This window comes from Tursiops truncatus, chromosome 6 (genome assembly GCF_011762595.2).
Source record: "Tursiops truncatus isolate mTurTru1 chromosome 6, mTurTru1.mat.Y, whole genome shotgun sequence".
NCBI lineage: Eukaryota > Metazoa > Chordata > Mammalia > Artiodactyla > Delphinidae > Tursiops > Tursiops truncatus.
The window spans coordinates 107,047,835-107,064,740 of NC_047039.1; the positions used below are offsets into that span (position 1 = coordinate 107,047,835).

General features: G+C 43.0%; 1 protein-coding gene across 16 annotated transcripts in view; it reads left to right on the forward strand.

Annotated features, from left to right (window-relative positions):
* The window catches only part of RALGPS1 (Ral GEF with PH domain and SH3 binding motif 1), a 290,080-nt gene that overhangs the window by 133,096 nt on the left and 140,078 nt on the right, over positions 1-16,906 (forward strand). For all 16 annotated transcript variants that reach the window (XM_073806615.1, XM_033858613.2, XM_073806619.1 and 13 more), the window contains one exon: positions 8,280-8,406. In XM_073806615.1, the coding sequence (XP_073662716.1) occupies positions 8,280-8,406 (127 nt within the window). The remainder of the gene's footprint in view (positions 1-8,279; positions 8,407-16,906) is intronic.

Below are 16,906 nucleotides of genomic sequence, written 5' to 3' on the forward strand. Positions count from 1 at the left end.
ATAAACAAGACAAAAAGACAGCCCTCAGAATGGGAGAAAATATTTGCCAATGAAACAACAGACAAAGGATTAATCTCCAAAATATACAAACAGCTCATGGAGCTCAATATCAAAAAAACCAAACAATCCAGTTAAAAAATGGGCAGAAGACCTAAATAGACATTTCACCAAGGAAGACATACAGATGGCCAAGAGGCACATGAAAAGATGCTCAACATCACTAATTGTTAGAGAAATGCAAGTCAAAACTACAATGAGGTATCACCTCACGCCAGTTAGAATGGCCATTATCAAAAAATCTAGAAACAATAAATGCTGGAAAGGGTGTGGTGAAAGGGAACCCTCCTGCACTGTTGGTGGGAATGTAAATTGATACAACCACTATGGAAAACAGTATGGAGTCTCCTTAAAAATCTAAAAATAGAACTACCGTATGACCCAGCAATCCCACTACTGGGCATATACCCTGAGAAAACCATAAATCAAAAAGACACATGCACCCCAGTGTTCATTGCAGCACTGTTTACAATAGCCAGGACATGGAAGCAACCTAAGTGTCCATTGACAGATGAATGGATAAAGAAGATGTGGCACATATATACAATGGAATATTACTCAGCCATAAAAAGAAACAAAATTGAGTTATCTGTAGTGAGGTGGATGGACCTAGAGTCTGTCATACAGAGTGAAGTTAAGTCAGAAAGAGAAAAACAAATACTGTATGCGAACGCATATATATGGAATCTAAAAAAAAAAAAAAAGATACTGATGAACCTAGTTGCAGGGCAGGAATAAAGAGGTAGACATAGAAAATGGACTTGAGGACATGGGGTGGGGGGCAGAAGCTGGGGCGAAGTGAGAGTAGCATCACCCCAATGTATAATAGTTGGCTGGTGGGAAGCAGCAGCATAGCACAGGGAGATCAGCTGGGTGCTTTGCGATGACCTAGAGGGGTGGGATAGGGAGGGTGGGAGGGAGGCTCAAGAGGGAGGGGATATGGGGACATGTGTATGCATATGGCTGATTTGTTTTGTTGTGCAACAGAAACTAGCACCGTATTGTGAAGCAAGTATACTCCAATAAACATCTATTAAAAAAAAAAAAAACTGCCAAATGGGAAGTTTCTATCTCTCTCTCACCTTCCAGCCTTGTACAAGGCAACACTTGCCTGCATTTCTGCCAAACTGCTGCTCCCTTAAGCATCCCTGTGTGTTCCTACTTCCAGGCCACTGCTCGTGCATTCTTTTGCTTCTGGAGCCTCTCCAGCCCCATTTCTGCTCGTTGAAAGCCTTCAAGACTCGTTTCTATGACCACCTCTTCCTGGTTCCTCCTTCCCATAATGGAGTTTGTTCTCTCCTTCCAGAGCACTCTCATAGTGTTTCTGACCCTTCCTTGCCTTAGCCAGCCTTTCCCATGGCTCAATCAGGTTGAACAAATTGGGGTGTACATTGGGTACCTGGCTCCTCACCCACACAGACCAACTCTGGACCCAGGATGGGCCCTTGGCAAACTTCTGTTCAAGGACCAATCACATCCTCCTGGCCCTGCTCTTGGGGCTTTGTGGGAATGTCTCCTGGGGTTGCCATGAGCAGATTTTTTTTTTTAATTAGCAAAATTATTGGAAATACATGATTAAAATTGTCCTACAAGATTATGCATTGTGTATGTATGTATGCATGTGAATGTATGTATGTGTATATGTGTATGTGCATATAAACTGTTAATAATTTTTTAAAAGATAAAATCATGACTCATACAAGTATAAATGAATACTTGTCAAATATTTTATTTAACTCATTAATTAGTATGAGAACCAGTAAGATATTACAACTGTATTCCAAGAGAACTGAGATTACTACACTTTTATGGTCAGGTAAAGAAGGCTGACATAATCTTTTTTTTTTTTTTTTTTTTTTTTTGCAGTACGCGAGCCTCTCACTGTTGTGGCCTCTCCCGTTGCGGAGCACAGGCTCCGGACACGCAGGCTCAGCGACCATGGCTCACGGGCCCAGCCGCTCCGCGGCATGTGGGATCCTCCCGGACCGGGGCACAAACCCGTGTCCCCTGCATCGGCAGGCGGACTCTCAACCACTGCGCCACCAGGGAATAATCTTTAAAATGGATAGAAAATTAGTCAGTTTTCCCAGGGTGATGATCAGTGGGATTCCATGAGACATCATATGCCTTTATATGGACTGGAATTATTTGCATTACTACGTTTTCTACAGGTTAACATCTATCTGTACAGAGTTTAAAATAGCCTTAGTCAAAGACAGATATGGACAGCTAGCCAGGACACTTACTAAATTTCAAAGTCATAGTTTTCTCTTATGTTACTTGTAACAGTCTCCATTGCATCTAATATTTTACATTAGATATATGACTTTGTAGTTTATTTTTCAGAAACCAATAGTTTGTATCTAAAGAGGTAAAAATTACTTTTTTTAAAGCACCCTAGTTTCATTCCATACTCAGTCTGTTGAATCCATTGGTCCATAGATTATCTGCAGCACTAAAAATTCTTTCCATACCAACAGTAGACACTGGAATTAAAATAGAATTTTGAGCCAGTTTTAACGTATTTGAAGCAACAGGTTCTTCATTGAAAAGCGTTTCCACGTATCAAGAAATGTTATTTTGTTGAAAAACATTTCCATGTATCAAGAAATGTTATTCTCTCAAGGCAAGGGAACAAGATACCAACGTCCTCATAAAGTAGATTTGGAGGGCCTTATTTTTTTCTTCTATGGAGACAGCTTCCTGTTTTGAACTATTTACCAGAAGAAGGGAATTTTTCATCATTAGTCAAGTATGAGTGCCACATATAGGCTCTCAGAGCATGATAAGGGAAATTTCCAAAAGCAACCTGCTTCTTCAGGTGTTTGACCAAGATTTGTGATCTTCGTGACATTTGACCCTGTGGTTTATGGGTTCCATTTATCCCTTGCAGCTGATACTTGCCACCATGAAAATTATTTAAAATCAATATTCAGGGATTTTATTTTTACCTTGTAATTTTAGTTCACTTTGCATATGTGGTTTTGCCCCTTTCTCAATCCTAATGTATATTTTTGCATTTTGCCTTACTTAATAGAGATTTTACCTGTTTTATTGTGATTTTTATAAAATTTAGTTCTTGGGTTTAGTTATCATGTCTATAGATTAGGTGTTTAGTTATATATATATATATTTTAAAAAACATAATTCCTAATTTTATCTATTAATCAATTTCTCCTACTCCTGCTCCCCCACTCCGCCCAGTTTTCCTAGTTTCTTGAGTTGAATGTTAAGTTCATTTATATTCATATTGTTTAATTATATGAGTTAAAAACCATGCATTTTTCCTCTCAGTACAGTTTTGGCCTCATCACATAGTTTAACGTATAGTGATCTATACGTTCTATATGTTTATGGTTTGTAAATAGTCCATTACCTTGGCTTTTATTTCTTATTTTACCCAAGAATTATTGGAGTGTTCAAAAATTTCCAAGGAGTTGAAGTTTTAAATTGTCATTGTTAGTTTTCTCATTCTTTTGTTCAACAGATCTTTAGGCAGTGTTTTCTCTGTGTCAGGAACCATACCAGTTGCAGGGAATAGTGGAGTGAATACAACCAGCATGGTCACCACCTTCATGGGAGTCTTCATTTGCTGAGGGAACCACAGATATAATCGTACAGATGATCACAATCGTGATAAATATTATGGAAGGGAAATCTCAGGGTGGCCCAATACTTCTAAACTTTACTAGAAGTGAAGTTGCCTGTTGTATTTAGTGAACTTTTCCTTAATTTTATTTCCTTACCTCTTTTCCTGAACATGAATGCTTTTAGTATCTGTTTGACTTAGGTAGGCAGATAATTTGTTTTCTTGCATGTAGTTCTGATGGTTTCTTCCATGTAGTTCTGATGGTTTCTTCCTGAGGCTTCCTGTAAACTCTAAAATCTAAAGGACCCTCAATTCACATGAGGTTTCCAGTTTATGGCTCTACTTGTAATAAAAGTTTAAAACATGTAAAAGTTGGGCTTCCCTGGTGGCACAGTGGTTGAGAGTCTGCCTGCCGATGCAGGGGACACGGGTTCGTGCCCCGGTCCGGGAGGATCCCGCATGCTGCGGAGCGGCTGGGCCCGTGAGCCATGGCCGCTGAGCCTGCGCGTCCGGAGCCTGTGCTCCACAACGGGAGAGGCCACAACAGTGAGAGGCCCGCGTACCACAAACAAACAAACAAACAAACAAAAACATGTACAAGTAAATGCTGTTATATTTTGAATAAACAAATCCTATATTTAAAAAATGAAACTTAAAAGAATTTTTCCAGCATAATACATGCACATGAATTTTAAAAATCACTAAGTACTGAAAGTCTTAGTGAAACAACTAACACTCATTGCTCTGTCTCTCCATACCCCATTCATTCCCCCAGAGGCAGACACTCAGAGTTATTTAGTGGTTTCTTCTGGTAATTTCTGCCATGTTTCCATCAATGAGTTTTTGCTACAATTTCTTGATCCACTCACTTTAGACAGTATGTGGTGACTTCTTCGTATGATGGATGTTGGTTTAGTTTTCCTGAACCACCTTTCCTCCTTTTTCAAAAACGCTCATGTTACTATGGTTAAATCTCTTTTATTAAATGAGTATTCATGTTTTAATTATTAGGAATGTGCAACTATGGTTCTCTGTATAGTCAAGTGGTTAACTACGAATAACATGTCTTTTCTGGAATACTCTTTTGTTTCCCCGGCATTTCTAAATCTCTCTCTCTCTCTTTTTTTTCCATTAATTTACTTATTTTTGGCTGCATTCGGTCTTCGTTGCTGCACGTGGGCTTTCTCTAGTTGCGGAGAGTGGGGTCTACTCTTTGTTGCAGTGCGCAGGCTTCTCACTGCAGTGGCTGGTCTTGTTGCAGAGCACGGGCTCTAGGCACGTAGGCTTCAGTAGTTGTGGCTCGCGGGCTCTAGAGCACAGGCTCAGTAGTTGTGGCGCACGGGCTTAGTTGCTCCGCGGCATGTGGGATCTTCCCGGACCAGGGTTTGAACCAGTGTCCCTTGCATTGGCAGGCGTATTCTTAACCACTGCGCCACCGGGGAAGTTCCTCTAAATCTCTTTTAAGGAAAAATTCTTACTCTAGTTACCACTTATCTACCATATATTTTATATGTATATGTAAATACACACATAAACATATATAATATCTTACCAGATTTTTATGTATTGTATATAAAATCTTTATTTCATTTAATTTTATTTTTATTATACATAATAAATATATCCACCCCCCCACCCCCCCACAAATGTGCTGTTCTGTCAGGTTTTCTATCAAGACTTCTCTTTCTCTGGAGACATCTCTTCTGGGCTTGATAGATGTAGACCAGTCATTCTTGAGTCTTGCTGTTTATCTGTCATCTCCCTTTACTACTGCTGGACTGGGTCCACTGTTTCCTATATCCCATATCTTCCTGGACTTGGTTTATTCTTTTCATTTTGCTGGGGGAAGTTCTCAAGTAGTATTCAAATGCTTGCATGGGAGATAGATGTTCTGAGCTTTTTTTCATGTTTTCTAGCATGCTGTGCATTCCTACTGAGGAATCTGATGCCATCCTGGATCTCGCTTGTGGGCACATAATGGAGCCGATGAGTGTAGTTAACCAGTCCCAGCCCTTCTGAATGTGTGTGTGAGTGTGTGTGGGTAGGGATGGAGGGTGGGTAGGAAGTATGTGTGTAGAGAAAAGGTTAACAGAAAGAGGTGTGGCCTGGAGGAGCCTGGTTTTAAATTTAGGAAGCATGCAAATGTGGCTGCCTTTGGTTGTCCCACTCCACTAAAGAACCCCAGTTGTTGGTTTGAGGTCAATCTTCAGGGTGGTTTTTAGGGACATCCTCCAGGGCTCGAATCATGTTGGCCTGGTCATGTCTATGTCGGGACACAGATGTCCTGCTGATCAGCTCTGTGGTGCCATGCATAGAGGCACTTGACAGGCTAGGCAGATAGGCCAAACATGCCAGGGGACAAGGGCAATCCCTCAGCTGGATCCAGAGACCCAGTGGAGGGAGCATTGGGCCCCAGGATGGCTCAGCTGCAGTGTGTGTGAGGATAACATAGGGATTTGTCTGACTGCTGGATGAACATGGTGGCTGCCAAAGGATTCGGTGGGGTTCTAGGTTTCATTAATAAAGAGATGACCTGCCAGCCAAGGGGGTGAGGGGCCTGCTCAACTTTACAATGGGGCAATTCACAACTAGAGTATCTGGTTCTCATCTGGGTATAGGTAGTTCATTTAGTGAATTCCTTATCCTTAAATGTTCATTTCAAATGCCTCTCTCTATATAGCTTTCCTTGACGCTTCCCTCGCCCATAATTTACTTGTTGTTGGTCTGGGTTCTCGGTCTCTATTTACTTACTTACCATGTTGCTATAATATACATTTTTCTCCTCTATTGAATCAAGTTCCCCAAAGATACTCTGACAAGTCACTTAATCCTTGTGATTATGAACCTGAAATAGTGGCAGTAACCCTGGCTCCATTTTCGTCCCTGGGCTTTGTAAAGACCAGATGAGTTGTATGTTACGGTACTTTACAAACAACAAATGGGAGATGGAGTGATTTCCTGTCCATTTGTTAATGTGATGAATAACAGCCTTAAATTAGCAAGCCAGTTAGGCAGCCGTCATCCCTAGCATCTGTGTAGCATCCCCACCCTGATGTGTCCTGAATTTCTCAATGGAAAAAAAAAAAAAAAAACAGCTTGCTATTTACTCTCCAACTTCTCCATCACTGGGACCTTCCTTTCGGGTTTTTCTTTTGCCTCTCCTCTCTGAAGTCCTCAAGCTGTCACTGCTCAGCTGGGCTGCACCCTCTGTGCACTCCAGAGGCTGCACCCCCTGTGACTCCAGAGGCTGAGGATCAAGGAATTGGCTGACGCAGCCTGAGTTCGCTGGTGCACCAGGCATGGCCTTAGTTTGGAATTTGCAGACCTGGGTCCCAGGAACCCAAAGGGGCTATTTCAGTACAAAAGGCCAGCTTCCCCTAGTGCTGGACAGTCACTGTTCTACTTCTCTCTGCTGTGTGATGGAGCTATTGACCACTGGCCTATCTCAGTCTGACTGATGTGACAGGGCTGCTGGTCCCGGTCCTTGCACAGACCATGGGGTCTCAACACCACACTTGACCAAAGATGCTCCTGGCCTAGGGTCCACACCTCCATTTATTCTCCTGGGCTCCGCCATGGATCTCAGATCCCAGAGGCACTGGCCCTGGAAGCTAAACTTGGGGGTGCCCAGCATCAGTCACATGCTGTGCCAAAGCCAGCCCTCTCTGGCTGATCCTTCCCCACATTCTCTTTTTCAAGCTTGCTCTCAGCCTAGACTCCTTTTCTTAAAGCCATTTTATTCAAGGAGACTTATTGCCATTTCCTGGCACTGGGCCTTGACTTGGGACCTGCAGGATGACCACAGCGTCAGTCCTTAGCATCAAGTCTGGAGAACCAGGATTCAGTTTCTATTTCTTTCTTCCAAGAAGCCTCCTTATGAACACTGAGCCATCCCTTCCCTGGTGACCAGCTTTACATTCCAGAGATCTCAGTCATGAAGGCTCTTACTTCTCTAATCTCTGGGCTGTGGGTGCCTGCTCGTCCTGTATTTGCATAACTAAATCACCCCTTAGATGACTGCATATGGAAAAGAAGTTTGGCTTATTTTGAGTAGAACACCGTACCCAGTGTAAATATGACACAGTCATAGACCACAGGGAATCTGGAGGAGATAGACCAGATTGGAGAGATGGCCTGGCTATGTGTACAGCATATGCAGGTGAAGCGTATGAGATCTTCCAGGGCCTTTAGCAATGGCAGAGATGTTGAGGAGAGAGCAAGAAGCTCTCTGTGGACACAGGGAGAGAGACCTGATGTGACTGTGAAATAGCTCTAGGTGACCTTGAGCAATTTGCTTTACTCTCTGAGCTCCTTGCTGTTGTAGGGTCTATGTGCCGTGAAGGTGGGTGCTATGCAGGGGATTCTGGCATCGTCTAGAACAAGGGACTAGGTAACTTTGGAGGGTATCTTCCAAGTGTGAGACTATGAAAAATGACAAAGTCGAGGCTATGAAACACTCCATCTCTACATGAAACAGCACCTTAAAATCCTTAGTTGTGCCCAGGATTCTGCACATCATAGACGTGCCTCTTGGGACATTTCCTTTTAGTTTTCATCTGCAGTTATCCTTTCTCTTTTGCTTCTTCCAGTTTATTTCTCTTCTCTCTCATACTCTGTTTTTTTCTCACTCCAGCTGTTGAATCGAAAAGACAAGACCACCTTTGAGAAATTGGACTACCTGATGTCTAAAGAAGATAATTACAAGCGGACTCGGGAATATATCCGAAGCCTGAAGATGGTTCCCAGTATTCCCTATCTAGGTAGGAGTCTGAATTGGATTATTATTTTTTAAGAAACCTGCTCACTGCCAGATAAGATGTTTTTACAATTTCTAGTTGAGAAATTTCCATGAAGCAGCATGGGCCATGGATAAAGAGGTGATTGGTTGGCTCCTTGGGTTAGAACAGGCTATTGATACTTCCTAAAGATGGGAATTTCCTGATGAGGGTCTTGAAACAAGGGATATTCTGCTGCTAATACAAATGATCTGTGAATCCCAAGCCTCCCCAGCCTGCAGCTCAGAAGGGTCACAGGACTCTTACTGGTTTATCCACATCTTCTTGAACTGGGGGAACTCAGGCCCAAACCCCTCTCTTCTGATTCTCTGGACATTATTAATATATAAGATTTGTTCCAACAGAATTATTATAATGATTATTGATTTTACTGATTCGAAAATAATACATGTTCATTGCAAGGAACTTGGAAGAGAAGAAAATTAGTAGCATTTGCTTTCCCACCTAGAGATAATCCCTGTTTTGCTTCATATCTTTTCATTCTTTTGGATGCATATAGAATCTGTATGTTTACTCTGTCGTGAACATTTAATGTTATTACCTGCATTTCTATACTATGACTCAGTCCCATCACATGGATTTGTGCAACTGGGATCTCTCTAATATTGACATTTGTCTATACATTTTTGCTATTAAAATTTTGCAGTGGGCATCCCTGTTGCAAAAATCACCTATATAGTTAGGAATCTTACCTTGTAATAAATTCCTGGAAGTGTGATTACTGGGTCAAAACTTTGCAAAATTGTGTGCCTTTTCATGTATACTTCAAAACACTCTCCGGAGAGGTTGTAACAACTTATATTTTCATTAGAAGGGGAAGAAATTGCCTATTTTCCCCATGTGCACAAATGCTGTGTATTTTCATGTGCTTTTTTTTTTTTCTTTTCCTTTCTTTTTTTTTTCTTTTGCCGGTTTGACGGGTGAAAAGTATTTCTTGTGGTTTGGTTTTTCACAGTTACGGTAATTTTATGAAAATTTTCTATCTCTTTATGATATAAAATAGTATTAAGAACAAGGGAAATAAAGGTTTTATGGAAGTGACTCCTAGTATTTTCAGAAATCTAGTGTAAGTTTTTTGAGATACATTTTTGACAACTTTTAACTGTCCTCTATGAGCATTGTGTATTTAATTTTCTAATTCTTTTAAATCTCATTTGGAAAACTTAATGTTAGTATAAAATTGTCCATTTGACCCAAGTTTTTGAAATTATTAGCATAAAGTTTTTCCTCACTTAATTTTTTTGAACATAGGGTTTTATATAATCACTATAAATGTTAACCTCCTGTGTATGTATGGTTATATTTGCTTTGCATTCCTAATTGTTTTCATTTTTGTTTTCTCTTTCTGTTTTTAATTTGCTTTGCCAGAGGTACGTCTGTTGGTCTTTCCAAAGAATTAGACTTCGTATTTGTTTATCAGTCACATTGTCTTCCTGCTTTCTAATCTACTATATTCCATTAGTCTAGGATGTGCTTTTTTCCTCCACATTTTTAAATCTCTCAAATTGGGATGCATCTTTCAACTGATGCTAACAAAGCATTGTGACATTGTTTAATTGGCAGCAGTTTTTCTTAGTGTTACATAAAATTATGGTGCATCCTAAATTTATAATAGATGACATCCTAAATTTGACGAAATATGGAATTTACGCGTTTGTCTTTTATAATTCATTTCTTCTGCTTTCCTTAAGTTGTTTTGTTATTGTAAACAAATTATTGGCTTATTTGTATATATATTATTCTTTCTACTTTCATTTGGAAAACAGTTAAGGGTATATATTTCCATCTAATTGCTGCTTTTGTTGTATCCTACATGTTTTAATGCATAGTGTACTCAGTGATATCTTTAAATGTTCTGTAATTATAGTTTCAATTTTTCTTTTATCCAAGTGTATTTAAGTTAGTGGTTTTTTTTAATTTTCAAGGGCTTGAGTTTTTATTTTTGGTTTTTTCAAATGGCTTTATTGAGTTATAATTCATGTAGCATCCATTTAAAATGTACAATCGATGGTTTTTAGTATACTCACAAAGTTGTACGACCATAAGTGCAGTCAATTTTAGAACTTTTTAATCACCCCAACGAGAAACCCCGTACCCATTCATAGTCACTCCTTTTCCTTCTAGCCACCTGCCTTCCACCCCCTCACCCTCAGCCCTAGATGAACTGCTAATCTACTTTCTGTCTTCATAGATTTGCTTATTTGGGACATTTCATATGAATTGAATTGTACAATGTGGTCTTTTATGACTGGCTTCTTTCCCTGAGCATCATGTTTTCAAGGTTCATTCCTGTTAGAGCATGATCAGTATTTCATTCCTCCTTATTGCCAAATAATATTCCATTGAATGGATGTACCACATTTTATTTATCTATCATCATTTGACGGATATGTGAGTTGTTTCACTTTTTGGATAACACTATTTTGGCTCACTATTTCACTATTATGCATAACACAGCTATGAAGGGCTTTGGTTTTTAAAAATGGTCTTCTCTCTAATTTTTTTTAACATTGTTTTAGAACATATGACACATATGCTTTCTAGGTTTTTTAAAATGTTTGATATTTGTCTTGTGGTTTAATATAACATCAGTTGGTATAAATATTTCATGGGCGCTGGAAAAGATGTAATCTCTCAAGTTACTCTTATCATTACAACATTCACATTTTTCATTTTTGACAACCTGGTCTATCAAGGACAGAAATATGTCTTAGAGTCCCCTTGCATTTCTAACAGTTTCTGCCTTACATTATTTAGTATACAGTTGGCCCTCCATATCCCTAGGTTCTGCATTCATGGATTCAGCCAACTCTCGACTGAAAATATTCTGGAAAAAAAATCCACAAAGTTCCAAAAAGTAAAGCTTGAACTTGCCAGGTGCTGGCAACTATTTATATAGCTTTTAATCATATTAGGTGTTACAAGTAACCCAGAGATGATTTAAAGTGTAGGGGAGGGTGTGTGTAGGTTATATGCAAATACTATGCCATTTCACATAAGGGACTTGAGCATCCCTGGATTTTGGTATCTGCAGGGGTCCTGGGGCCAATCCCACATGGATACCAACGAATGACTATATAGAAGTTTATAACAGTTGCAGATTCATTATGAAGTGTGTCCCATACAAAATGATCTTGATTCCATTTATTATTTGCTTTTATTTCGTTAGTGTTAATTCTTTGAAATCTGATTTATTTTTCCTTTGCATTCATTTTATAAATCTTTGACTATATTTTGCATTTTAATATTTTAAGTTGTTTTGTCTTAAGTGTGATCCTTAAAAACCGTATTTAGTTGGGCCCAATATGAGAGATCTTGCCTTTATTAGGGGAGTAAAAGTCCTTCCCATTTGTTTAGACTTAAGCCATGTTATTGAATTATCATTCTTTTTTCACGCTTCCTTATCCTTTCCTTGTTCTCATCTTACTGCTTGCTGTAAACTACAGTGCCTTTCCTCTCAGATCTGCAGGTGGAGGGCACGTTGGTGTGCGCAGCTCCCAAGCCCATTCCCACCTTGCCTGGGGCTAATCCATTGGAGGATGGGTTGATGGCATTAGGGTGCAGCCCACTGGTTCAACTAGCAGAGGTGCTCCAGGATCGTTAAGGATGGCCTCTTCTCTCTCGTAAAATGATCACAAGAGCTGCTGTTGATTGTCTCCTTTCTCTGTGCCCAGTACCTTGCTAGGTATTTTAATGCACCATCTCAATGAATGCTCACAAAATGGCCCAGTGAATAAGCAGGTGCTGAGAGGTTGCCCCGGGTCACATAACTGGAGAGTGGCAGAGCCAGGCCTTGGCCCAGTGGTGTGGCTATAAGCCCTAAGTTCTTTTTTTTATTAATTAATTTTTTTTATTTTTGGCTGTGTTGGGTCTTCGTTTCTGTGTGAGGGCTTTCTCTAGTTGTGGCAAGCGGGGGCCACTCTTCATCGCGGTGTGCGGGCCTCTCACTATCGCGGCCTCTCTTGTTGTGGAGCACAGGCTCCAGACGTGCAGGCTCAGTAGTTGTGGCTCACAGGCCTAGTTGCTCTGCGGCATGTGGGATCCTCCCAGACCAGGGCTCGAACCCATGTCCCCTGCATCGGCAGGCAGATTCTCAACCACTGCGCCACCAGGGAAGCCCTAAGCCCTAAGCTCTTAACACTGCCCTCTCCTGACAGCCTACCTCCACTGTTCAGGTCATTATTTTCCTACTCCTCCCTTTCAGTTGCCACCTGTATGTCCTCTGCCATTTATGACTTGTGAATGGCCTCCATCGGGTGCTATGTGAAGTGGGATGAATTGTCTTGGCTCTTTCTTGTGACACTCTGTTCTTGGACCACAAACCAGTGCTGTCTTGGGCTTCTGAGAGATTGGTCGGTGGGCCTCAGCCAAGGGCTGACTCAGTGAATACCATCTCCCCTTGCTGACCTGTGTCCCTTCTCATCAGACTCAGCGTATGCTCCCAGACCCCTCCCTTTCAGATGAGTCCCCTATTCAGGCCTCTGGCCAGATGCCCCTCGTGCGTGACCATGATGGCTCTCATCAGGCCGCAGGATAGGTCCACACTTGCAGCGGACATGTAGTCCGTGCCAGGGCCCCTTGCCACTGAGTTTTTGGACAGATGCCCCCTCCTTGTCCCTGATCACCTCATCTCAGCTGCCTCTTCCTGGCAGGTACTTCCCAAGAGACTCCGTACGGGCCTCTGTTCTCCTGTAAGACCCTCCTTGTCCCTGAGTGAGCCTAGCTCCACCGCCTGCTCCTATTCCTTCCCTGCTATGAGGATTTCCCTCCCCACTTGAGCCAATCGGACTGCATTTCTCATCCTTGCATCAGAATGACTCCTGCAGTGTACAAGTCAGACTGAAAGAACAGGAGGCGACTCCAATGTGCTTTCTGTCCTCAGGACGGTGTGTGAGGGTTTACCATGGCGGCGGGGGGTGGGGGGCACGGTTTCATTAAAAAGAATGAAGAAAGACCCCATTCTGAGGCTCAGCGGGGCCATCCGTCCTGAGGGCAGCTAAGGCCTCCCTGCACCTCTGATTGCCATGGACATACCCTGCCCAAATCCAGGTTGTGGCTTTAGTGCTGGATTCCTCTTGAAAACCCAACTTGTCCTGGGGATGGATTTGTTTATCAAAAGAGGAAGAGTTACATAATTCCTGGAAGGTACAATATAGGAAAAAATGTCTGAAACCATTTCTTTTTCCCCTGGCAACGTCCTCACTGTAGGTGTTTTCCTTGGGGGAGAGGGAGTTATTCTCTGGGAGGGACTTGAGGTCAGTCCTCGATATTTCCAGCTGCTTCATGCGTTTAGTTCCTGCTTGAGACTTTGAACGCTGCTTCAGTGGTTATTTGCCTCTAATAGCAAGTATAGGTTTTACTTTTGTAACGATTCTTTTAAACCTCTGTGGAAGGTTCTACACTAACTGGTTTCCTGGGACTATTCACACATGTGTCTCTTACTCCATGTAAAGATACCCTCATGTAGTACTGGCACGTTATTAACCATGTGGGTGTGTATTCCATCTCCTTCCAATGCAAATTTTAGAGCCAGTTGGCTGCACTTTGGTGCACTGTTTCTTGTGAAGCATAATTTAAAAAACACTGAGGGAAAAACTTACTACATTTCAAAAATAAGACTCTCTTTGTCTCAAAAAGTTTATTCCCATTTACTTCAAAGTGCAAAAATAGTTGTGGGAAATAGTCAGGTCAGTTATTTGCAGCTTAATTTTCTCTGATAGCTACTCCTTGTAAATACCCAGTTCAGGTCAAAGTGATAACAAAAGCAGGCAATGAGCTGTGAAGCGTGGCTACGCCATTTACTTCCAAGTAGCTTTATTGATTTAGAGGGTGTTTGGTTTTCAGAACCTATAGTTCCCTCCAGGAAATAGCTATTACAAATGTAATAGATTTTAAAAGGTTTAGAGCCTGATTCTAAAAGTAACTATAGGCAGTGTGGAAAATTGTGATCTCTCAAGGAACAAAAACGAGGCATTCTGACAGTTCTGAATAGTTAGAGAACATTTAGATTCCTGGTAAATTTACCCAGACTTCTAATATGTGAAGTAAATTTCTAGAAGCTAAGCTATTCCTTCAAACACCCAAACCCTCCCATTTTTAAAAAGCAAGGTTTTATGTTCAAATATGGACTCTGAAGTTTAAAATAAAGGCAAGTTGTTTCCAAATTCTGAGTATAAAATTAACAGACTTAAACTGTGGGATATGTAAAAGGACTTTCAAAAAGAAGTGGTCATTGGTCAAAAAGAAGCATTTACGTTGATGCCCCAAAGCCCCCAGAACAGCTGGGGGTGAGAGGCTCACACTCTGAGCCTGAGGGCCTCACACGCCAGGCCCTCTGCAAGGTGGGTGTGTTCTCACCCGGGCATCAGACTTCAGTTCTGCTCTGGTGGCGCTCACGGCCCAGATCTGATCACTGGCAGTGAACTAGAAACCAAAGTGAGCCGAGCACTGTGGAGGGAAAGGCAAAGGAGTGAATAAAGGGGGACCCATCCCAGGCTGGGGGACCAGCAAGGGTTTTCTGGAGGGAAGCCCTAAAAGATGAATAAGCTGGATGAAGAGGTGGCATGTGAGCATCCCAGACAAAGACAGCGGCTTGTGCAAGAGCCCTGAAGTGGGGAAAAACATGTTTGCTGGGAAAACTGCCTGGAGAGTAGAGAATCAGGAGGAGGGTGTCGTGAGAAGCAGCTGGAGTGGGAGAGAGGGGTGAGGTTGCTTAGGGCCTGCACACTGGGCGTGGGGGGCTCAGGCTCTGGCCTCCACGAGCAGTAGGGGACCAGGAGGGTTTTGAGCAAGGGCGTGGTTGGCTTGGGTTTGCCTTGAACACGGGTCTCCTGGCCGACAGCAGGTGTCGGGCTTGGGGGAGGTCAGGCTGGAGGAGGGAAAACCAGGCAGGGGACCATGCAGAAGCCTGTGGTGCATCACCGTATTTCAGAAACTGCTGGGGTGGGGGTGGGGGTGGGGGAGGGGAAGGGGAAGCCCTTTTGAAAACAGTTCATTTTAGAGCAAAGCCTTGGAGAGACCTAAAACAGTTATCAGTGAGCATGTCCCTCATACCGGATTGGAGACGCATGCATCTCCCTGTGCCTGGGCTTTGAGAATGAAGGATGTGCGCATTTGAGCAGAGATGAAAGGGCACGGGCACGTGCTCTCTTGATCTCCCTCCAGAAGGCAGGGGGCTTGAACTGATGGATGCCGGCAGATCTTCTGCTTCCCAGAACCGAATCAGAGTGGCTGTTGCCCCTTTGGTGGGGGCCTGTACCACCCCAGGACCAAAGTCCGATGGCTCCCAAGTTAGGGTTACCACAGTGTTATCCACCTGTCCCCAAGTTTGCCAGATTAAGGCTAATTCTTTCCTTTAACTCCCAACTGAAAAAATTCCATTCCGCATGCAGGAAATTCAGCCTTTTTTCCCTTCAGTTCCCCACCCCATGTGTTCCCAAGAATCCCCAAGGAATACTCATTTGTTCCACAGATCCATCTTGGTCGTTTCTGGTGCCTCAGCCAGCTGCCTGGCCACAAACCCTGATCCCTCCCTCCAGTCATCTCCTGCTTTCCTACCCAGTCTCTCCAGATGGACCTGTGTACAGCCAGGCTCCTCCTTTTTTTTCTAATAAATTTATTTATTTATGGCTGCGTTGGGTCTTCGTTGCTGCACACGGGCTTTCTCTAGTTGCAGCAAGCGGGGGCTACTCTTCGTTGCAGCGCGCGGGCTTCTTATTGCGGTCAGTGGCTTCTCTTGTTGTGGAGCATGGGCTCTAGGCGTGTGGGCTTCAGTAGTCATGGCACGCGGGCTCAGTAGTTGTGGCTCGCGGGCTCTAGAGCGCAGGCTCAGTAGCTGTGTCTCGTGGGCTCTAGAGCACAGGCTCAGGAGTTGTGGCGCACGGGCTTAGTTGCTCCGCGGCATGTGGGATCTTCCCGGACCAGGGCTCAAACCCATGTCCCCTGCATCGGCAGGCGGATTCTTAACCACTGCGCCACCAGGGAAGTCCCCCCCCTTTTTTAAAAAATAAATTTATTTATTTTATTTTTGGCTGTGTTGGGTCTTCTTTGCTGCATGTGGGCTTTCTCTAATTGCGGCTAGTGGGGGCTAATCTTCGTTGCATTGCGCAGGCTTCTCGTTGTGGTGACTTCTCTTGTTGCGGACCACAGGCTCTAGACGTGTGGGCTTCAGTAGTTGTGGCACGCCGGCTTTAGTACTTGTGGCTCGCAGGCTCTAGAGTGCAGGCTCAGTAGTTGCGGTGCGTGGGCTTAATTGCTCTGCGGCATGTGGGGTCTTCCCGGACCAGGGCTCGAACCCGTGTCTCCTGCACTGGCAGGTGGATTCTTAACCACTGCGCCACCAGGGAAGCCCCAGGCTCCTCCTTCCTTAGCCAGGGAAGCACAGCTCGGGGATGGCTAAGGGGATGTCAGTGCCACAAAGAAAAGCTTAAGCCTGCGTTCTGGAATGCCTACTTCTGGAGCCCAG